Below are 23318 nucleotides of genomic sequence, written 5' to 3'. Positions count from 1 at the left end.
GCAAACATTTTCTTATCTGTTCCCTCTTCTCATTTTCTCTCTCCTGGTGCTTTGGAAATTTTTCAGTCCTTTGCTACTATTTAAATGGATCAACAAGAGTTGGGGTGGAGAGGAGGTAACTTGAGTTTTTAATCTCTCATTTAATAAAAAAAGACAAAGTTTTTTGTTTATTCTGAAACAGTGTAGATTAAGGATTTTTTACTAATTCAAAAATCAATTTTTTAGCCGGAAAAAATAGGCAAAATTCCCACTTCCTAATGAGTCACTCTCAAGAGTTGGGCATGAGGACAAAAGAAGCTGAGTGGCTTCACACGGTCACTCACCAAATACTTACAGAGCACCCAGAGGCTCAGGCCTGCATCGGCCACAGCTGTGGCCAAGACACATGCAGGCCCCACCTCCATGCTTGCCTTTCCAGGGGGCGAAACACACCAGACAAAAATCAGGAAATATCAGAAGATAATAACCAGTGTGCAGAGAATTAAAACAGGAGAAAGGACAGAGAGAATTTAGGAGGCTACTTTAGGCTGGGTGACCAGAAGTCCTCTCAGAAGGGTCGATGTGATCTGACAACTGAACAGTAAGGAAGAACGCCAATAAGTAAGTTTTGGGGAGAAGAAATTTCCAGGCAGAGAAAACCATGAGCACAATGGACCCAGCATTGCAAATGGGCTTGGCATGTTTGAGTATAGAATCATCCACTGTGGTTGGAAGAAGAAAAGTCAAAATTCTATATTTGATGAGTTCGAGATGCCATCTGACATCCCAGAGGCCTGCCATTAGTAGTGGGATGCGGGAGCCTGGGGCTGAAGGGCAAGTTCAGCTGAAGGTATTGGTTCAGAAGTCATCTGCGTAGGGATGATGTTTCTCAGCCACAGGACCTAATGCTATCACTGAGAGAAAGAAAGCAGATCCAGAGGAAACAACCAGAAATAAGGTACGGAGATGAAAGCACAGCATAGGGAATATAGTCAATAAAACCATAATAACCTTGTAGGGTGACAGATGGTGGGTGACTCCACTTACCGTGGTGAGCATTGCGTACTGCAGAGAACTGTCGAATCACTATGTTGCACACCTGAAACTCATATAACGCCGTATGTCAATTATGCTTCAACAATAACGATAAAAGAGAGAGAGACAGACAACCAGAGTGTCTTGAGCCACTCCACCATTTAAAAGTTGAGAGAAAGAGCAGGAACCAGGAAAGGAGGCTGAGAAGGAAATCCAACAGATAAGCTAAAAACCCAGAAGAGGTGATGTCTGTTGGGGAAGCCAAGAAAGAACGTTTCAAGTAAAAGGGAGTGGTAAACTGAGCTACAGGCCCTGAGACATCACAGAAGATAAGGACAGAGAAGTGACAAGGGACGGCAGGCAGGTCGTGGCCTCAGGACATGATGGGAGAGCTGCCCGGTGGGGTGGAGGGGCAGCCCTCCAGGCGGCATGGGGGAGGGAGTGGAAATGACCACAGACAGCCCTCTGGGGACATCTTCTGCGGACATGAGCAGAGATAGAGAGGGGCAGGTGGAGGGGAACGTGGGGTCAGGAGGGACATGGGCTCGGATGGGAAATGCTAGAGCTGAGAGTTGATGACGGATGCAAAATTGGAACCAAAGTCTGTCTGACCCCAAAGCAGAAGTTTTAGCTCGAAGCCACGAAGAAAACCTCACCTTCGGCAATCACCGGCATCTCAGCAGAGCAAAAATCCACCCCACCCCAGCACAGCACTGCAGTGTATGCAGCCGGTTTCCCATGCCCGCCGCCTTCACCTCAGCTCCCTCATCTCTGACCCAGGTTGTCACAGCACCCAATACACGGGGCACCCACAAAGACAGCGTCCACCCCGGCTCTTCAGATCTGGCACCTGCCCAGGGCAGGTCTTCCAGGCAAGAACAGGTCTCAGGGAAAATACCGTCAGCCAAGGCCTGTCCGAGCAGAGGGTCTTCAACCCCCCTGGTCCTACTTTCTGGTACAGAGGAGGAGGGCACTGGCTTGTTCAGGCTGCCATAACAAAGTACCACAGACCAGGAGGCTGAAGCCACAGACGTTTATGAGCTATTGAGGCCATAACTCTAGAGGCAGGGTGGCTCTTTTCTGAGGCTTCTCTCCTTGCTTGGTAGAGGGATCATCTTCTCTCTGTGTCTCACACATTCTGTCCTCTGTGTGTACATATGTCTGTGTCCAAATTCCCTCTTCTTCTAAGGACACCAGTCATGCTGGATCAGGGCCCACCCTGAAGACCTCTTCTTAACTTATGACCTTTCTAAAGACCTTACCTCCACATACACTTATATTCTGAGATAGTGCCGATTAGGTCTTCAACATAAGAATTTTAGGGTGACACAGTTGAGCCCATCGCAAGGAGACAGCACCCCAGGGAAGGTCATGACTGACACTTAGCATAATGCTCTCCAAGTTCATACATGTTGTCAGAAATGGCAGGGTTTCCTTCCCTATTAAGACTGAATAAGGGGCACCTGGGTGGCTCAGTCATTAAGTGTCTGCCTTTGGCTCAGGTCATGATCCCAGGGTCCTGGGATCGAGCCCCGCATCGGGCTCCTGGCTCCGCGGGAAGCCTGCTTCTCCCTCTCCCACTCCCCCTGCTTGTGTTCCCTCTCTCACTGTGTCTCTCTATCAGAAAATAAAAAAAATAAAAAAAAAAAGACTGAATAACATTCCATTATATATATATATACATAATACATATATAAACATTATAGATACATATACATTATATATATACATACATTATAATATATACATTACATTATGTATACATTGTATATATATACACACATAATATATACATACCACATTTTATTTATCCGTTCATTGGTCAGCAGACACTTAGGTTTTGTTTGGCAAACGAGCACAAAGTTTCAGTCATACAGGATGAATACATTCCAGACTTGCTGCATGGTGCCTCTAGTTAATACCATACTGTCTACTTGCAATTTGCTAAGAGAGTAGATCTTAAGTGTTCTTACCGCACACAAAAAAGGTCACCAGGTAAGGTGACAGATGTGTTCATTATCTGGACTATGGTCACCATTTCGCAATGTATACCTATACTAGAACATTGTACATCTTCAATATATACAATTTTTATTTGGAAATTGTAGCTCAGTAAAGTGGGGGGGGGGGAACTACCCTCAAATAAATAAATCAACAAATGGCAGAGCCACACTGTTCAGTCAATCGTCTTTGCCCGAGTGAACAGCACGCTGGGAGCCGGGAACCCGCCGCCTCCTCCATCTCTGAGGAAAATAACCAGCCACTTACTGTGACAAAGACAAGCTTCTCACAGGGCTGGGGACAACAAAAGAAAACATTTTGCAGCCATAGATAAAGAGCATTGCATCTTTCCCTCCACGGTCTTGCTGAAATGCTTCACCCTTCACCGCTGAAATTGCCTGGAAACGTCCCCTGTTGCAGCCGCTCTCACAATCCTTTGGCTCCCCTGCGAGCCCTGAGGAAATGTCTATCTTTTCCAAAGATAAGGCGGCCACAGGCAGATGGGCAAAGGCCAGCGCGCCCAAAAGGCAGATGGGCACTCCCTTCTTCTACCTTAGGAATCGATGCCTCTTTCTGGTGGGCCCAAAGCCCTCGGAGCCGCCCGCCTTATTCAATCCCCCTTCTCCTGATAACCCATCAGTCACGCCACACCGTGGGAGCCCACGCCCCACCCCCATGGAAACTGTCACCGAGACAGATGCTTTTCTGGAAGCAAAAGAGTCGTTTTTGTTGTGCTGGGGAGCAAGAATTCCTGTCCCCTTCAAGGGTCCTTCTAGCTGGACTAAGAATCAAATTGACATGAGACAGATTAACAGTAGAACATCAGAGGTCATAGCATACATACGGGGAAAGCACACAGATATGGAAGACTGTCAGGCAAAATGAGGGATATGTGTCATCCTGAACTTAGGAGAAGGGGAGTAGGGGTCTGGGATTTCAAAAGAGAGGAACGCAATTCACAGGGCAATAAAGAGAAGAGCAGGTGTTTGGTAATTCGATGTTGGCCCTGCCATACAGCTGGGTCACTCAGATCAAATATATCTCTGCTAATAAACCCCCATTCTTGAAAAGATCCCTCCATTTATATTCTTCTATGTAGTTAGAGGGTGGGGCAATAGTTTCTCTTGAACCCTCGGGGTCTCAATTGCCTTCAGCTCAAAATAGTCCGCTGGCCAAAGTGGCACATTCTGGAGGCAAGAGGGCTGTCCCGAGCCCCTTCAGTTAGTTGTTCATCTGGCCCGAATAATACCATCATGCTTTTCGAGACGATGTACTCCAAAAGGGCAGGGCCATGCCTGTGTCCGTCCTTCTCCCATCGACAGCCCCCAGCACGGGGCCTAGCAGAGAGCAGGTTCTCCATAAATGCGGACCGGATGACTGAATGAACTAACAAACAAAAAGAAGGTAACACAGGGTTTGTGATGATCGTTGAGAGGGGAAGGGTAAGCCGCATCGTGTTGTCTTGTTGAGGCCAGCCTCATCCAAGAGAAACTGGGAGCAAGCCTCCCATTTTCGAGAGAAAAGTGGAAAGTGTCCCCACCACTGATAATCCTATTGGAAACAAGGTGGGGATTGTTTCTATAGTCGTACAAGATGGCATGAAGGGCCAAGATGAATTCCAGCTTTAATGGAGGAAAAAACAAAAAGAGAATGAATGGCCTTGAATAGGAAATGGTGCAAAACCAGAGGACAACGTAACTATCAACTGTGCATGTTCCTTATCAGGAGCACTGGGAAGGGAGGGAGACTAAGGCAGAGGGAGAGAGCAGGATCCTTATTGACAGTGTTCTGTGGTCTTAAGCAGAGGCAGAAGCAGCCAAAAGCAGTCTTATGAGTTAAGAAAGCAGAGAAAATATGCAAATTCTGTCCAGCCTCATGATCCCTTCCTTCTAAAGGAACACTTTCATATGCATGTAAATTGCATCCAAACAGCGCCAGACACAACAGAACGGGTTTTTAAAAAACAGGTTTCCAACTGTCTGCACCTTCTATTTTGAAGTTCCCTCTTTAACCTTACACAAGATTCTTGGATTTTCCCCCCATTTCCTCAAAGGAGTTTTCACTCTTATCTTTCCTATGACCAAGAGAATTCACAGAACCTGCCTGCATTCTGGACAGAGGCAACCCGTCCCCCCTCCATCAGCCAGCTTCCCATCCAGCTTCCCACCCTCCTCCAGCCCCCACCCCAAAGTCCGCTTCTGGTGGCACAAAACACAAACCCCCTGGGCCAGCTAGCACATTCCCTGCCCCCCAAGCCTACCCGCCCCCTTCCCAGCTTGCCTCTGCAGCAGGGTGGCTCCCTCTCCCTACTCCTCAGCCTGGGTTCGGGTGCATCCCCTCATCCCAGCAGCTAATTGATGCCAAGCCTTGCTGATTTCGCCTCCCCTGTTTCTCTGTGTCCATCCCCCTGAATCTAGCCATCCTCAGACTCATCAGTGACCACTTTGAGGACCGCAAAAATCTCCTCACTGGCCTCTTCCTCCCCCGACACCTTCATCACCTGCATCACACCATGGTCACCAGTCATTCTCATAGAGGTTGATCTAACCATGTCCCTCTGTATCGAGATCCTCACAGCACTGCTCTGCCCACAGACAACAGTCTGCCTCTTTATCGTAGCATCAAAGGACCCCACAGCCTACCTTGCCAGGTTCCTGTCTGGCTTCCCCCATCACATGCTTTTCTCTCTCCCCCTAGCAGACCACAGTTACCATTCCACATATCTCCTGTCCATTTCCTGCTCTGATCACGCCCAGCCTCCTGCAGGTGCTCTTTTGCGCTGCATGTAGTCCCCCAGGCGTGGTGGGGGCTGAGGGGTGCTCACAGAGTTGTCTCTCTCTCTCTCTCCTGGCACCCTGTAAGCTTGTAGAGAGTAGGGAGTTTATTACTATTACCACCACTCTCCCCCTAAAGAACCTGCACTTAGGTTCTCAGGGAAAGGAGGAAAAAATGTATGAAATTAAATGAATTCTGTTGGTGCATTCCCGCATGCAAGACTCACATCAGGTTAGAATCTTGATGTTGAAAGACACAATGAAAATGATCTAAGCCAATCTCTAATCCAACGCATAAATCCCTTTGGTGAAGCTGTTCCCGTTATCTATTACCGAGTAACAAACTCCCGGAACACATAATGGCTTAAAACAACAACCATTTTATTTGCTTGTGGTTCTGTAGGTTAATAATTTGGGCAGGGCTTGGCGGGTGGCCCTTCTGCTCAACATGGTTACATGTGAGGTCGATCACTTCACTGGGGTCATTCACCACAGGAAGAACCCAGGCTTCACTCACGTGTCTGGTGCCTCGCTGTCCTCCACACGGCCCCTTTCCCTCTGCCTGGCTTGCCCGGCTTTCCTTACAGACTGGTAGTCTAAGGCTGTAGAGCTTCTCACGGGGCAGCTTCCAAAAGGGAGCATTGCAAAAGGGGCAGAAGCTGCAAATCTCCTTTAGCCTGTCCTCAAAAGTTACACAATCATTTCTGTTGCCCTCTACAGATGAAGGCTAAGCACAAGGCCAGAGCCGACTCAAGGGAAGGGAAGTCAACCTACCTCTCAAAGAGAGACGGGACAAAGAATTTGCCGTCAGCCATATTTAATCCACCACAGCAACTTCTCAGATCTTGTTTCAGCCCATGCTAAGACAGTTCCTGGGATGAAGAGTTCATCACAATACAAGGGCAGCCCATTTACAGAAAACACCCCAGCTCGTAAGCCTGGACCTTCCCACCCCCAAGTCCACGAGCTGACGTTCCCGGCAGACACTGCCCTGATGAGGCCCACCCGGGCCTCACAGGAGCTGCTTGCATGTCTGAGGCTCCTCAAAATGCACACATACCAAATCAGGATTACTGTGAGTATTAAAGTTTAAATGTTCACATGCAGCAAATTAATTTTGAAAGCAAAAACAAACATAGCATTACCATAGCCTTCCTTGTAAATAACACCCAAAGCCTGCATGTGGGTCCCTTGGTGAACCTCATGGCTTTATTGAGCGCCCCATGAGCCCCGATATGGAGCACTCCACAATTTATCATCTCTGTCTCACTGAGGTTCTCAAGGAGACCATCAACCAGAAAATCTCTGGGAATTCAACCCCTCTGTAATCTCCTTGTGAACTGAGCCCCAGGACACCAGCTCCATGGAGCCACCTTCCCAGCATCTGGGGCTCAGCTCCCCTCCGGGGAGGAGGGAGGCCAGAGAGTAGAACAGGGGATTCTTGCTGTTAGAGATACATAGGAAGTATTGCTTGACTACTGGGTATTTACCCCAAAGATACAAATGTAGGGATCCAAAGGGGCACGTGCACCCCAATGTTTACAGCAGCAATGTCCACAATAGCCAAACTGTGGAAAGAGCCTAGATGTCCATCGACAGATGAATGGATAAAGAAGATGTGGTATATATATATAATGAAATATTATGCAGCCATCAAAAAATGAAATCTTGCCATTTGCAATGACATGGATGGAACTAGAGGGTATTACGCTAAGCGAAATAAGTCAATCAGAGAAAGACAAGTATCATATGATCTCACTGATATGAGGAAATTTGAGAAACAAGACAGAGGATCAAAGGGGAAGGAAGGGAAAAATGAAACAAGACAAAACCAGAGAGGGAGACAAACCATAAGAGACTCTTAATCTCAGGAAACAAACTGAGGGTTGCTGGAGGGGAGGGGGGTGGCAGGGATGGGGTGGCTGGGTGATGGACACTGGGGAGGGTATGTGCTATGGTGAGTGCTGTGAATTGTGTAAGACTGATGAATCACAGACCTGTACCCTTGAAACAAATAATACAGTATATGTTAATTTTAAAAAAAGAGAAAGTATTGCTTGTCTTCTCTAGCAGACTTAAATAATTGTATGCAAAATCCAACGATATAAACCAAACATCTCTCCACTATGGGTTGATTGGATTTTTATACTGTTATGGAATTATTGTTCATTTCAACAGGTATGATAATGATTGTTGTGGCTCCAGAGGGAATGGTCCCCAGTCATGGGAGATGCACACTGAAGTATGTAGGGTTTGATCAGGAGTCGGCAAACTTAGGCTCCCAGGCCAGATCTGCCCTCTATTGTTTAAAATAAAGTCCTACGGGGGCACGTGGGTGGCTCAGTTAAGCGTCTGCCTTTGGCTTAGGTCATGATCCCAGGGTCCTGGGATCCAGCCCCTGCTTCTCCCTCTCCCTCTGCCCTTCCCCATCCCGCTCATGCACTTGCGCTCTCTCTCTCTCTTTCTGTCAAATAAATTTTAAAAATCTTTAAAAAATAAAATAAAGTCTTATTAAAAGACAGCCACACCCATTTGCTTACATACTATCTGCAGCTGCTTTTGTGTTGCAATGGCCTGGTGAGTAGTTGTGACAGAGAGGGTGTGGCCGACAAAACCTAAAATATTAACTATCTGGACCTTTACAGAAAAGAGTTTGGTAAGCCCTGGGCTAGAGTATATGATATCTACAGCTTCCTTTCAAATTGCTTCGCAAAACAATTTCGTAGTAGCAACAGAAATATACATACGTATATATGTGTGTGTATGTATCCATGTGTGTACAGATAGATACAGATATAGAGGAGAGGAGAAAAGAGACAATGCAAATGTGACAAGACATTAATAATTGGTGAATTTCAGGGGAGATTCTCCGAGTCCTTTTTTCTTTCAATTTTGCTGCAAGTTTGAAATTACTTTAAAAAAAATGTTTGGAGAGTAAATATTGCTTCCCTTAAAAACTCAAGAGAATCTCCTAAATATATATATAGCTCAAGGGAAAATTAAATAAGATCAATAACAATATAAATATGTAACCAGCAATTGCATTAGGTTTTAAAGTAACAAGAACAATCTTATTCACAATCACAACAAAAAATATTAAACCTATGGTTTAACAAGAGAAGAGATGTGGAGCATTTAAGTAAAATAATAAATTTCACCAAAGTCCAAAAGATGGAAGCACAACATTATGTACAAGTTATTGTGAATGTTTGGGATTGGGTGGCCAGTGCATTTACAGGTGTTTAAAAACAAAAAACAAAAAAACAAAAAATAACAACAACATCAACAACAAATCACTTCACTAAAGACAAAAAGAAGCTTTGAGTAACCAGGAGAATATACCATATCCTGAGCAAGAAGACTGAATGATTTAGTATTAGAAAAAATGTCTATCCTCCACAAATACATCTGTAACATTGATGTAATTCCAATTAAAATCACTTTGTGGTTTTGTTGTTGTTGTTGTTTGGGGGAGGATAGTGACATAAAGATTCAAATGTATCTCGAGTAGAAAAAAAAAATGGGTAAAATCAGCCAAGGGCATTTTGAAAATGAAGAGCAATGATAGGTTCATACCTTAGCAGATGTTAAAACTCATTTTAAAAGCTACGGTCATTAAATGAGCAAATCTGGCTCAAGAATAATCAAAGAAGAAAAAACCCATGAAGAGGTCCAAAAGTCTGTAAGAAGAATTGGGACAGCAGGTACAATGAGAGGGGAGAGGACAGATTATATAATAAACAATGATGGAACGATGTGCCCACCATGTGGAAGGAAAAAAAGTTATAGCCCTGTATCATACCACACTCCAAAGTGCAGGAAAATTAAGTACAAAGAAAGAAAATCATGAACGATATAGAAAACAATGTAGATTAATATTAGTACAAGCTTGTGGCGGCACAGATCTTTCTTAGCATGAGACAAATCATTTTTTTAAAGCTTGATATAGTTGGCTAATAAAAATTTTAACCTTCTATACACCTGAAAGCACTATAACCAAAATTAAGGAAAAAAACAAACTGCGGGGCACCTGGGTGGCTCAGACAGTTGAGTGTCTGACTCTTGATTTTGGCTCAGGTCATGATCTCAGGGTCCTGAAATGGAGCCCTGCACTGGGCTCTGCGCTGGGTGTGGAGCCTGCTTAAGATTCTCTCTCTCCTTCTCTCTGCCCCTCCCCCTGCTCTTTCTCTCTCTCAAAAAAAAAAAATCCTCTGAGATAAATATTTGCAACATAAATGATCTTAAGGGGCCACTATCCTCATTGTCTAATCATTATAGGAAAAAATATTATTAAAACGTTTAAATGTGCAAATGCCGTGAATATACAATTCATAAAATAATATAATTATTGGGATTCAGCATGGTTATTATTTTCTTCTTTTCATTTATATATATTTTCTGAGTTTTCTACACCCCCCCAAAAAAATGTATTATTCCTATAGAAAAAAATAAATTCAAAAATAGGGACCAGAAAAAAATTTTTCTTCAGGCAATCTAAGCTTCTTACCAGAGAGCAATAAAAAACTCCTTTACCAGCTCCGAACTTTCCCAGAATGAGTAGGTATGCAAGGTTCCCAACAACTCCCTTTCCAGGGCCAGAAAATGTGCATTTTTCACCTCCTTGAATCTTCCAAAAATCTCAAGTTGGGTGTTGTTATTACCCTAATATTATAAACAAGAAAGTGAAGGCTCAGAGAAGTTCAGCAAGCTTCCCAAGGTCACACAGGACCAAGCAGGAGAATTGGAACTGGATCCCAGGCTGGTCTGACCACAAACTCAGCACTTTCTGGGCCCCTTTTCAAGCCCCTTGGGTTGGGAGGCAGAAGGTCTGAGTTCTGATCCTGCCTCTGTCCCCTCCTACACGATATCCTCCGCAAGTCTCTCCCTCTGTCTAACACTTAGTTTCCTCATCTGTCCAATGAGAAGTGGATCGGCTCAAATGGGGTGTCACATTCCTCCCTGCTCAGACATTCAAGATTTCTGCTCTCATAAAGCACTCAGTACCAACCAATGGCCAAACCAGAGATGGAAGCCAGTAGCCTGGGAGCTAGCACTGGGGGCCGCACACGGATGCCCCATGCGCTGGCTCACCTTGAACTCCTCACGGATGCGTTCCTCCAGGACCTTGGCAGCCTTCCGGTCCTCCATCTCCACTTTCCACTTCTCTGCCAGGATCCGGGCTTTCTCATTGGCCAGAGCATCCCGGAACTTCTTGGTGATTTCTGCCTCCTTCTGTCTCCTTGCAAGAGAACACCAGCAGGTATGAGCTCATGTAGGCACATAACAGCAGGACTTCAAATAAATACCAGGAGCAATATTTCTTGGTCTATCAGAATGGAAAACATCTAAGAGCAGCAAAACTCAATGCTGGCAAAGGTGGGGGGGAAATAGTCACTGTCCTGTAGGGTAATGTAAATCAACTGAATTTTTCAGGAAGCCAGGAAAAAAAATAGACTCAGAAATCCTTTTTCTCGCTTAAGATCACAAAGGTGTAGGTAGAAGATGTTCATCAGAGGATTTTTATCACATAACAATTGGCAAACAACCTAAATGTCCATTAACAGGACCAGTAAGTTGGGTTTCTCATGTAATAGGATACCATATAGTAATCTTAAATAACATTGTGAATCTATATTAATCAATTTGTCTGAGAAAACTCAGAAAATACATATAAAGAAAAGAAGGTGTTGCCAAATGCTCACCGTGATTATCTTAGGTGGTGGGTGTTGAGTTGTTATAATTTTACAATTAAAATATTGTCATTAAAAGCTGGGTGGGAGGGAATGTTGGAGTCAACTTATATGGATTTCCAAGTTGGGCAAAAAAAAAAAAAAAGGTTAAAAGTTGTTTATGAAAGAAGGCTGACTCCAAATCTTACCGGGGGCTCAACTATCCACATTGTGTGTGAAATGCAGCTAAAAGGAAGAGAAATGAGCAGACAATAGTGAATCCAAATTCCTTTATTGTCACAGGGACAACTCAGTGAGGAATAAAGGAAATGCATGTCATCTGTATTATCTCAGTGAATCCAAACTATGTCCAGATGGAAAGGGGGTTATGCCCACACCACAGATGCGAAAACTGAGACCCCAGATCAGCTCACGACTCACTGGTGAAGCCAGGATTTGAACCCGCAAGATCTACCTGATGAAGAAGACTCTGATGCTTTGGTCACCTAATCTTAGCTGAGCTCAGCAGGGTCCGCCAGCTGCCTGGCACCTTCTCCCTCCCACCCACCACCTGTCGTCCTTCAGCTTGGACCCAGCCTAGGCTCTGGGTTCAGACCCCACCCAAGACCCATCTGCACCTCTCACCAGAGCTCCTCGGCCTCCCTCTGTGCCTGCAGCCTCGCCCTCTCTGCAATCAGCTCCTCAGAGATCTCTTCGTAGGGCTTGTCACCAGGACCTTCTCCCATGATCCAGACCCAGACTTCACCATCTGCCCCCAGGAGCCACCGGATGTGCTTGTCGCTCGCTGCCTCACAGCAGAAGGAGGAACAGGAAGGAAGAAGAAACAGGTCTGAGTTCTAATTAGTCCAGGACGGGCTAGGTCGGCCAATGGTGCATCACGTTGTCTCTACAGAATGTTGTCATCTACAGAAAGCATTCCAGAGAGATATCAGCCTGAGCGCAGGTCCACCTCCACCTCTCCTCCCACTCCCTCCAGGGAGCAACGCAGCTGCCAAGTCAGCCCGTTGAAGCAGGTGCCCAAGGCTGGAATTGGTGTCGGCGGCCGAGCGCTGCGGAGATGGACCGTCAGCAGACAGGACAGCAGGAGACAGTGCATCCGGCCTTCTCTCCCTCCCTCCTGTCCACTGGCTGCAAACAAGGAATTGGAGATAGTGTTCCAAGATACAGAGCCTAGGCCCCTGACCCGCATCTGCCTGTAACATGAGCAAGAAATAAACCTGTGCAGTATTAATCCACTGAGATTGCTCAGTTTGCCCGTTGCAACAGATTCCATTGATTACCAGGACGAAAATGGAAATCTGTGGGGCACCTGGGTGGCTCAGTCGTTAAGCGTCTGCCTTCAGCTCAGGTCATGATCCCAGGGTCCTGGGATCGAGCCCCACATCGGGCTCCTTGCTCAGCGGGAGGCCTGCTTCTCCCTCTCCCACTCCCCCTGCTTGAGTTCCCTCTCTCGCTGTGTCTCTCTCTGTCAAATAAATAAGTAAAATCTTTAAAAATAAATAAATAAAAATAAAATAAAATGGAAATCTACGCCCAAAGCAGGGTAGGGCCAGGACAGAAATAGCAGCTGTGTGTTGTTGCCTCAGCCAGGTGGCAGTCAGCTGCAGGCTGCGTGAACAGCTACGGATCCATGTTAATACAAGAGAAAAACATCTGAGAAAACTGTCAGATGCTGTAACTGGAAAGGCAGACCCTCACGCCTTCCAGACCTGCCACTCTGCCACTCTAAGGCAAGAGACTGGAAAACAGAACATTCCTAGTGCCTGTTGTGTTCAGCAAGGTGTTAAGAGAAAAGAAATGAGTTCCAAGAAGAATTGAGTGCTTTGCAAGTAAAAATAAAAGGGAATAGAGAGAACACAGAAATCTGGGACTTTGTAGGACTGGAAAAAACCACCTCCTTCTAGGGCCCAAATTACAGGAGAGGGGATTTTTTTTTTAAAGTTTGCATGATAGAGCCCAATAGGACTTCTAAGGTGAAGAAGTGACCTAAGGCACAGAACACCGTGGCTGCCATGAGAATGTGCTCCACCGACATCCAGCTGCAGGGGGCAGAACCGAGCAAGCCCTTCAGTTCCTGCGCTCCTGTGTTTGCCTGCCGCCATGCTTCCCAGAGGTGGCTCCCGGCCTTTGACTGACCATGGTGGGCCCATTCCTGGGGGACAGCAGACTCTTCGGATGGGCAACGTCAATGACTTCTTGACTGCACAGCTTGGGCTGCATGGCTACCTAGAACACCTCTGCCCCCTACCAACCTCCCCCCTGCCTAGAACACCTCCTCCCCCACTTCCCTCCCCCCTGCCCAGAACACCTCCGCCTCCCACGCCTCCTTCGCTCAAGGTCAGACTTGTGTTGCAACACAATGGCTCTCCCACACTCCTCCAGGGCTCTGCCCCTTTTCTCCCATGAGGAAAATTTTATTTCCTGAATAAAGCCCTTGTTTGTGTAACCCCATCCCTGTCTCCACTCCTCAGAGGAGTCAGGCTAACACAAGTGCATTAAGACTGCAATCTCTTGTGTTATTTTTCAAAGAGCCTGAGATAGATAGATGCCCTTCGGTTGAAAGGAGAGATATAGGGAAATAGAGGCAGAGAAGTACAGTCAACTTGCAAAATATGTCTAGAAAAGAAATTTTAGATGTGGTTACAGGGACATGGAAGCAAACAGATCAGAAGCCTCCTAAGTTTTTGAGTCTGGACTAAAAAAAGCCTTTGATTGTTCAAGATGTCAGCCACCCTTGGATACCTAACCTCGATGAAGGAACAGGAGGCAGGTTTCAAAGGCTGTACTGGTCAGGAGGGCGTGGTCCTCAACGCTCACTTCAGAGAAGGCTAAGGGGAACAGTGAACAAAGAGGAGGCTCCTCAAGGGCACAGTCCTACACTTATCGAAGGCTGTCCCTTCACTGCCAGGGCAGGAGAACTGCAGAGCCTGACGTGTGGGACTGCAGGAATGCTATCAGCTAGCAACTGAGTGGGGCTCACCCTCTCTCCTCCTCCATAGTGGACATTCTCGACCCCGCTCTACCACTGTGTAGTATGTCGTAAAGGTGGGGGGTGTTTAGAAGACATGCCTTTTCAAGCCACATCCAGACATTAGAGAGATCAATGCAGAACCCATGCAGACTGTGGACTTTGGGCTGGAGGCAGTGACTGCATGGGACTTGAGGGTATCCCCCTTAAGGAGGTCGTGAGTGTATTTATATGGAAGAGGAGAACACAATGTGGGCGGGACCAGAATGACCATCTGTGACTGCCACCATGCTGTCTGGCACCCTTTCCTCAGTTCCATGTGGCTATGTGAATGAATTCTAGACTATGGATGATGTCAGAGGAGGTGATTTGTACCTTTTCAGGCTGCGACTGTTGCGGTTGGTGTGACTTTTCCATATTCTGTCCCTCACCCACCCATCTCATCCAAGATGGCGGCACTGCAAGGAAAAAGCAGCCTGATCCATGAGTCACTGTTTGAAAGCCAGTGACACAGAAGAGCTACCCAATCCACATCAAGAAATAAACTTTCTTTATATTAATCCACTGAAATTTCAGGGCTTATCCATTGCCCAAGGCAGCATTAATTCCCTGATTAATATAGGAGGATACTGTTTCTTTTTTGCATGGTAAAAGCAACATTGTAATAGAGAAACACAGGCTTAGTAATGACTGATAAAACACTATTAAGATTATAAAACTTCCAGAGTAATAGTGGGGGGAAATAAATGATAAGAGGCTTACCAACCCTGCAAAAATCTGTAAAGGGCAAGAGAAAACAAACACGATGCAGCTGTTAGAGCAGACAATGTCGGTGCCCAGCCGCCGCCCCTCCACCCCACCTTCCTCCCTTATGGGATAACCCCGATCTGCCCAGGGCGTAGAGAGATCTTGCAGCATCAGGAAAGGCAAGTTTCTATGCCAGCCTCAAAGGACAAGCAGAATTAGTGAGGGATCAATCTAGGAGAGACCAAAAGTCCCCATCTCTGACAAAGTAGATGTAAGCAGAAGTCCAAATAAAGGGCTTTCTGCTCTGAACCGAAGGGGAAGACTCCTTAGGAAAAACCCCTGCACCCTTCCTCTTTTATTCCCTCCTTCCTCCTCCCTGAAATGAAGACGTGAAGCCTGGAATTGCTGGAAGACTTTTGTCACCGTGAGGAAGAAAGCCGCAGCTAAGGGCGAGTAAGCAGAAAGAGAGAAGGAGGTGGGGCCCTGCTGATCTTGCTGGGCAGCTCTACCAACGTTACCCAAGCGGTAACCTCCAGAGGCCTCGCCGTTTGAGACAAATAACGACCTTCGAAGAATACAGTGGTATCATTATCAAATGAAATATGATAATATTAATTTGAAATGAATAAATAAATCTCATTGTCTCTCTGTCAAATAAATACAATCTTTAAAAAAAAGACAAAGAAGAATATTGTGTGATAATAAAAGATGCACCCCACAAAGAAAATATAAAAGTCATAAAACTTGATACAACATACAACGTAGCAGACAAATGCATCAAACAAAAACTCCTAACAGTGCAAGGAGAATTTGAAAGTGTATCTATGGTGGGGAGTTTTACTATATTTATTTCAGAAGTTGGTGGATCATGTAGATTTTAAAAATTAACCATACAGAAGATTTGAATAATATGGTCAAAAAAATTTTATTTAACAATTACAGAACTTTATTCCTTAAGCTTTGAGATTATACTTTTTTTCCTTTTGAGCTTACGATCACGAGAAAAAATGTATAGGCCATAATCTCTAATAATAATATAAAAATTAGAAATTGATGGGAAAAATAGCCATTTTTAAAAGCCATTAATAAATTAATAATTAAGAAAATATCTCCTAGTGGGCACCTGGGTGACTCAGTGGGTTAAGGGTCCAACTCTTGGTTTCAGCTCAGGTCACGATCTCAGGGTGGTGGGATCAAGCCCCGCATCAGGCTCCATGCTGAGATGCTGAGCATGGAGCCTGCTTAAGATTCTCTTAAGGGGCGCCTGGGTGGCTCAGTTGGTTAAGTGACTGCCTTCAGCTCAGGTCATGATCCTGGAGTCCCGGGATCGAGTCCCACATCGGGCTCCCTGCTCAGCGGGGAGACGGTCTGCTTTTCCTTCTGACCCTCTTCCCTCTCGTGCTCTCTGTCTCTCATTCTCTCTCAAATAAATAAATAAAATCTTTAAAAAAAAAAATTCTCTTAAGATTCTCTCTCTCCTCCCTCTCCCCTAAGTCCCTTCCCCACCCCGCTCGTGCTCTCTCACTCTCTCTCTCAAAAAAAAAAAAAGAAAAGGAAGAAAAGAAAAGAAAATATCTCCTAGGTAACCTAAGAATCTTAGAAAAAATCAGAATTGCAATTACATTTTATGTAAGGGGAAAATGTAGCCAAAAAATATAGGTACACATAACAGTGAGCTCAAAAGTATAGGCATAAAGGCTTTTCTTTTGGATGTCCTGGTGAAGATGTACATCTCTTCTTCAAACACATAACAATAATAGATACAAAATAGCAAGACAAAATGCATAGGAACACAAGAAACACCTCCAAGGAATCTATACCAAACAGTAATGTGAAGCAGAGAGCAGGGCTGAAGCCTTAGACTCCACTTGTTCCTGAAGCATCAGCGGTCACCAGGAATGTGACTCCTACTGGTGAAGGGGAACAAAGGTTCTCTGGGCAAGGCAGGGGTCTGAATAGGCTCATTACTGAAGCCAGGTGCTGGTGATGTGCTTGGTGAGCTCAAGGAACAGCACGGAGGCCACCGTGGCTGCAGTCAATGGGGGCAAGAAGGAGAGTGGGAGGGAAGGTGGAGAAGGGGCAGCAGCCCCAATCATGGTGGAGGAGGCACAAAGTGGCTAAGATTTAGGACATATTCTGAAGGAAAAAGCAAAATTCGCCTAAATTCTGGATATGAATTGTGAAAAAAAGAGAACGAGAAAAGTCCAACGTTCCAAGCTTAAACAACAGAATGAATGGGCTGGCACCATGGAAGAAACAACTTGCAGAAATAGATGATTCTGTTTGGGCCAAATTAAGTTTGAGATGCTTATTAGACATCCAAGAGTCAGTTGAATAAAACAGAGTTGAGAGGAGAGGCTAGAATTAAGATATACATTTTTGGAGTCATCAGTGTATAGATATTTAAGCCACAAAACTGGATGAGAACAAAGAGAGCGTGAAGATAGATAGAAAAGAGAAGAGGTCGAAAGTTGGAGTTCCAGGACACTTCAACACTGAGGAGGAGGACCCCCCAAAGGAGGCAAGGACAAAGAAGCCTATGAGCAGGAGAATAACCCTAAAAGAGCGATATCCCAGAAGCCAAGGAGAGAAAGAATTTCAGGAATTAAGGAAGCACCGATTGCGTCGAAAGATGCCCATGAGACAACAGGATGAAGACAGAGGACCGACCACAGCATTTGGTACCACGGAGGTCATGGTTATCTTGACAAGAGTGGTTTCATGAACTGGTGAAAAGGAATACTAGGAAACTCGGAAATTTTTAGAGGGAAATATAAAAGCACATCATTATAACTTTGGGGAAGGGAGGAATTTCTTCTACAAGACATAAAAAGAATAAACTATGAGAGACAATGTTGATAAATTTGAATACAGATTAAGGCTTAAAATTTCTACACAAAAAGGCACACCATAAAGACAATTAAAAATCAGGCCACCAGCAGAGAGAAGATATTTGAATACACATAACTGTCAAATGATTGCAACAATTAATTAAAGCAATAATAACAGCTCACATCTACAGAGGGCTTATCTGCTAATCACGGTTCAACATATTTTACATCTATTAACTTATTAATGTCTAGAACAAGCTTACCCTCCTGGGGTCCTGTGAGAAAAATAAGCCCTATAAAACGTAATTTGAATGATGATTTTTAAAGATGGTACATAGATAGTGCTAGCCTCGATGCATTGTAGAAAAGTTAACCCATTACATACAATGGGTCCTTTAAGGAAGCTGTTCTCAAATAATTCACTCTCAGGACCCCTTTACATTCTTTAAAAATATTAAGTATCTCAAATGCTTTTATTTATTTGAGTCATATCTACCAATATTTACCCTATTCAAAACTAAAACCAGAAAAAATTGAATGCTTATTAAAAATAATGGCAAATCCATTACATGCTAACATACATGGCATTTTTATGAAAAATGGCTATATATTCTAGCACAAAAATATTTAACAGGAAGAGTGGCCTTGTTCTACATTTTTGCAAATCTATTTGATGTCCAGCTTAATAGAAAGCAGCTGGATTCTCATATCTGCTTCTACATTCACTCTGCTGCAATATGTAATTTTAGTTGAAATATATAAAAAATGTTTACTTCACACAGATACGTAGAAAAGAGAAAGGAGAAAAATTGATAGTTTTTCAGAGAGTTTTTGATAATCTTTGATACTACAGTGAAAGTCAAATGGTAGTTCTTAAAAGTTAGTTGTGATGTGGAACCTGAAAAAATATCGATGAATTTACTGCACTTGGTTATCTTAGGACTCATTGGTCATGTTATTTTCTTAGTTTTGATCAATGGACCAAGGTAACATAAGATGTTACCATTCAGGGAAGCTGGATGAAGGCTACATGGGAATTCTCTGAACCACTTTGCAACTCTTCCCTAAGTCTAAAGTTGTTTCAAAATTAAAAGTTTAAAATTTTAAAAAGCAAAATAAAATAAAAATCCGTTGGTTTATTTTGTGCTTCGAATGAATCATGCACTAATGCATGATCTTCCAAAGTTATCCAAAGTTATCCATTGGTCCTTTGGAAAATATTGGTTCACTGAGTCAAGCAGATATTCCAAATGTGGATGCATTTTATTTTATAATATCAGAAAATCATGTTTGTTAATATCACTATGAATCTCATGAGAAAAGCCTTTATGTATTGGGAATTTAATAAATTGTTGGTGACAGAAGTTTTCCCAAAATTCTAATTTTTTCTTGAAAGCTGGGATTTTACCGTTGGCATAAATTCTATCAGTTGTTTTTCTTGAAGTGACAGATTCACTTTATTCATTTTCAAATACCCAAGTCTTACAAAAGATGTAGCTTGTCTGTCAGTCTTCCTTCAAGTAAAAATGGCATTCTAGGAATAAAGAGGCTAGTGTAGCACATGACTTAAGAAATCCCACAGTGCTTTTCCTGAAGACACTCATCATACTTGAATATGCAATGGAAATGTTTTATGCATACTTCCCATTTTGTCACATGATAAAATAAATAAGGTTTACTGTTTCATCAAGGAGTGAAACCATTATTAACTTTACTGTAAGTGTGTGATGGTGAAAAAATACAATGACTATTGCTCCTAAGATACCAGCACATTTACCCACTCTTGGTTTTGCATCATTAGTACAAGTGTAAACATGGTGAGTAGGTCAGAGAACACCTCAGTATTATTGTGAGAACAGTTTTAACCTTGTTGACGTGGAGAGTCTCACACCTCCAGGAATCCAGGGACCACACTTCAAGAATCACTGCTAAAATATAGAGGCTTAATTTTTTTCACAGAATCTTGACTGGAAAAAAAAAAACTATCTGGAATAGGGGCACCTGGGTGGCTCAGTTAAGTGTGTGACTCTTGGTTTCAGCTCTGGGCTCAGTGGTGAGTCTGCTTGAGATTCTTTCTCACCCTCTGCCCCTCCCCCTACCCGTGCTCCCTCACGCTCTCACTCTCTCAAATAAATAAATAAATAAATAAATAAATAAATAAATAAAATCTTAAAAATAATATTTATCTGGAATATACAAAGAATACTTAGAAACTAATAAGAAAATGATAAACAACCCCACAGAAGAAAGGGCAACAGATATTGTCCCAAATGCCTTCAGTTACCTACCAGTTACCCCTCAACCCTCCTTCCATTGCTTCCTTGCTTTTAGTATGCAGAGTTTAATCAAAACAGCAATAGGTTTGATTAAAATTCTCATTTTCTGTCTCCCTTCCAGGGAAGGGCGGCCATGTGACAAAGTTCTGGCCAATTATTATAAGTAGAAGGTAGTGAGAGTGCTGTGAGAAATGTTTGCTGTCCTGACACAAATAACACCCAGTCTTTCTTCCCCTATTCTTCACGTGATGCTAAAAAGCACAAGAGCCACCTGAAGATCCAAAATACTAAGCCACCATCTAAGGTCATGAAAGAAGAACCAGCAACATTAATGACAGCACAGGACCAATAACCCAGGTCAGGTCTGCCTATTTCTAGATTTTTTTTCCTTGGGTGGAAAACAAACCCTACCTAGCAAAGTCCCTGGTGATTGGATTTTCCGTTGCTTCCAGCTTAACACATTGCTGTCAGGTTATTGATATGAACAAACATTTCACGAGAGAGGAAACATAAACAGTAAACTAACATATTAAAGAGACTTAACTTTATCACTAATTAAACACAAGCATATAAAAACAAGAATGAACAGTTATTTCACTCCTACAAGATTGGAAAGAATCTTGTAAAAAGTCTGATGAGACAAGTGTTGGAAAGGATATGGAGCAACAATAGTTGTTACAAAAATTGCTGATGGTACAAGGTGCTGATACAACCACTTTGAAGATCTTTGGTAATATTCGGTTATGTTGAAAATGCTATACATCATTACTAAGGAATGACACTTTAGGTACATAACTTACAGAATCTCTTTCACATGTGCTTGGAGAAAACTGAACGAGAAAATATTATTCAAATTTAACATTGTTCAAAATTTGAAAAATTAGAAACAACATAAATACCCAATAAAGAAAAACAGACAAATAAATCATGGTATGTTTTTATAATGTAATACTCTATAGCAAGAAAAATAAATATATTTGAACAATATAAATATATGCCTTTTAAAAATGCAGAACCACAAAATTAAATTCAGGTTGCATATAGTATAATGTCATTCATATAATGATTAAGTAACATAGTGCCTACAAAATATATATCACAGTATGGCAAGGATATAAGTATGATATGCATTGAATTTAATAAGGGTTGCATATTGACAGAGAGATGGGGAGTAAAATTTTAGGAAGGCATTAATGTAGGTCTCTACTCTATATGAAGTATTTAAATAAAAACCAAGACGGCACTAATGTCAACATTTAATAAAGACATTATGGGTCCAAACACAAGAAACAACAAGTGTTGCAGAGGATGTGGAGAAATAGGAGCCTCAATGCCTTTTTGGTGGGAATGCAAACTGGTGCAGCCACTGTGCAAAACTATATGGAGAATCCTCAAAAAGTTAAAAATAGAACTACCCTATGATCCACTAATCGCATTCCTGGGTATTTACACAAAGAAAACAAGAACACTAATTCAAAGGGATACATGCACCCCTATGTTTATAGCAGCATTATTTCTAATAGCCAAATTATGGAAACAGCCATGTGCCCATCAATAGATGAATGGATGAAGAAGAGAGGTGGGGAGGAGGAAGGTTATTCAACCATTACTCTTTTTAATTTTTTTTAAAGATTGTATTTATTCATTTGAGAGAGAAAGAGAGAGCAGGAGCAGAGGGGAGAGGCAGAGGGAGAGGGAGAAGCAGAGTCCCCACTGAGCTGGGAGACCGACATGGAGCTCAGTCCCAGGACCAGATCATGACCTGAGCCAAAAGCAGATGCTTAACCATCGGAGCCACCCAGGTGCCCCGTTATTTAACCATTAAAAAAAAGAACAAAATCTTGCCATTTGCAACAGCATAGACAGAGCTAGACAATATAATGCTAAGCAAAATAAGTCAGTCACAGAAAGACAAATACTGTATGATTTCACTCATATGTGGAATTTAAGAAATAAAAAAAATGAGCAAAGGAAGAAAAAAAAGGAAAGAGAGACAAACCAAGAAACAGACTTTTAACTATACAGAACAAACTGATGGTTACCAGAAGGGAGGTGGGCGGGGGGATGGGTGAAATAGGTGATGGGGATTAAGGAGTGCACTTCTCCCGATGAGCACAGGGTATTGTATGGAAGTGTTGAATCACTATATTGTATATCTGAAACTAATATAACCCTGTATGTTAACTATACTGGAACTTAAAAAAAAGATATTATGGGTCTATGAGTATTTATTATATTATTTTCTATTTTGCCTGTATGTTCAAATATTTTTTAATAAGAAATTTTTAAAGCTTTATTTTTTAAAGATGTAAAATGAGGGGCGTCTGGATGGCTCAGTCAGTTAAGGGGCCAACTCTTGGCTCCGGCTCAGGTCATGATCTCAGGTTCATGAGATCTAGCCCCGCATCAGGCTCCAGGCTTAGCTCAGAGTGTGCTTGGGACTCTCTTTCCCTCTCCTTCTGCCCCTCCCCCCCGCACTTGTGTGCACATGCTCTCTCTCTCCCTCTAAAATAAATAAATAAATCTTTAAAAAAAAGAGATGTAACACGAATAAAGTAAGTTTTCAACCTAAAACATTTTTTAAATAAAATAAGATAAAAGAAAGTAAGGGAAAAGAATTAATGAAGAAAAAAGCTAATATTAGTGAAATGCAAAGCATATATAAGTCCAAACATTTGTTATTTGAAAAATGTAATAAAATGAGAAATCACCTAGCATGCCTAATTAAATAAAAAAGAAATAAAACAAAAAATAGCATTAGGAATTATAAAGATAACATAAAACAAGGAGTGATTACGAGAGAATATCATGTGCTATTCTGTGTCAATAAATTTGAAAAGAGATACAGATATAGGCACAAATCTTCATCACCTTAAGTTAGACAATGATTTCTTAGCTATGACACCAAAAGCACAAACAACAAATATATATATATGTATATATGCAGACTTTGCTGAAATTTAAGACATTTGTATTTCAAAGGACACCATCAAGAAGGTAAAAAGGCAGAGCACCTG

General features: G+C 42.9%; 1 protein-coding gene across 2 annotated transcripts in view; it reads right to left on the bottom strand.

Moving 5' to 3' along the window:
- SH2D4B (SH2 domain containing 4B) overlaps positions 1 to 12564 on the bottom strand; it is a 61414-nt gene extending 48850 nt beyond the window's left edge. For both annotated transcript variants that reach the window (XM_032423754.1, XM_032423755.1), the window contains exons 1-2: positions 12104 to 12564; positions 10881 to 11028 (exon numbers count right to left, since the gene is read on the bottom strand). In XM_032423754.1, coding sequence (XP_032279645.1) covers positions 10881 to 11028; positions 12104 to 12204 — 249 coding nt within the window. In that variant the 5' untranslated portion in view covers positions 12205 to 12564. The remainder of the gene's footprint in view (positions 1 to 10880; positions 11029 to 12103) is intronic.
- Positions 12565 to 23318: the final 10754 nt, after the last annotated feature.

This window comes from Phoca vitulina, unplaced genomic scaffold (assembly GCF_004348235.1).
Source record: "Phoca vitulina isolate PV1807 unplaced genomic scaffold, GSC_HSeal_1.0 scaffold29, whole genome shotgun sequence".
NCBI classification, from domain to species: domain Eukaryota; kingdom Metazoa; phylum Chordata; class Mammalia; order Carnivora; family Phocidae; genus Phoca; species Phoca vitulina.
This window is presented reverse-complemented; position numbering and strand designations above follow the sequence as displayed.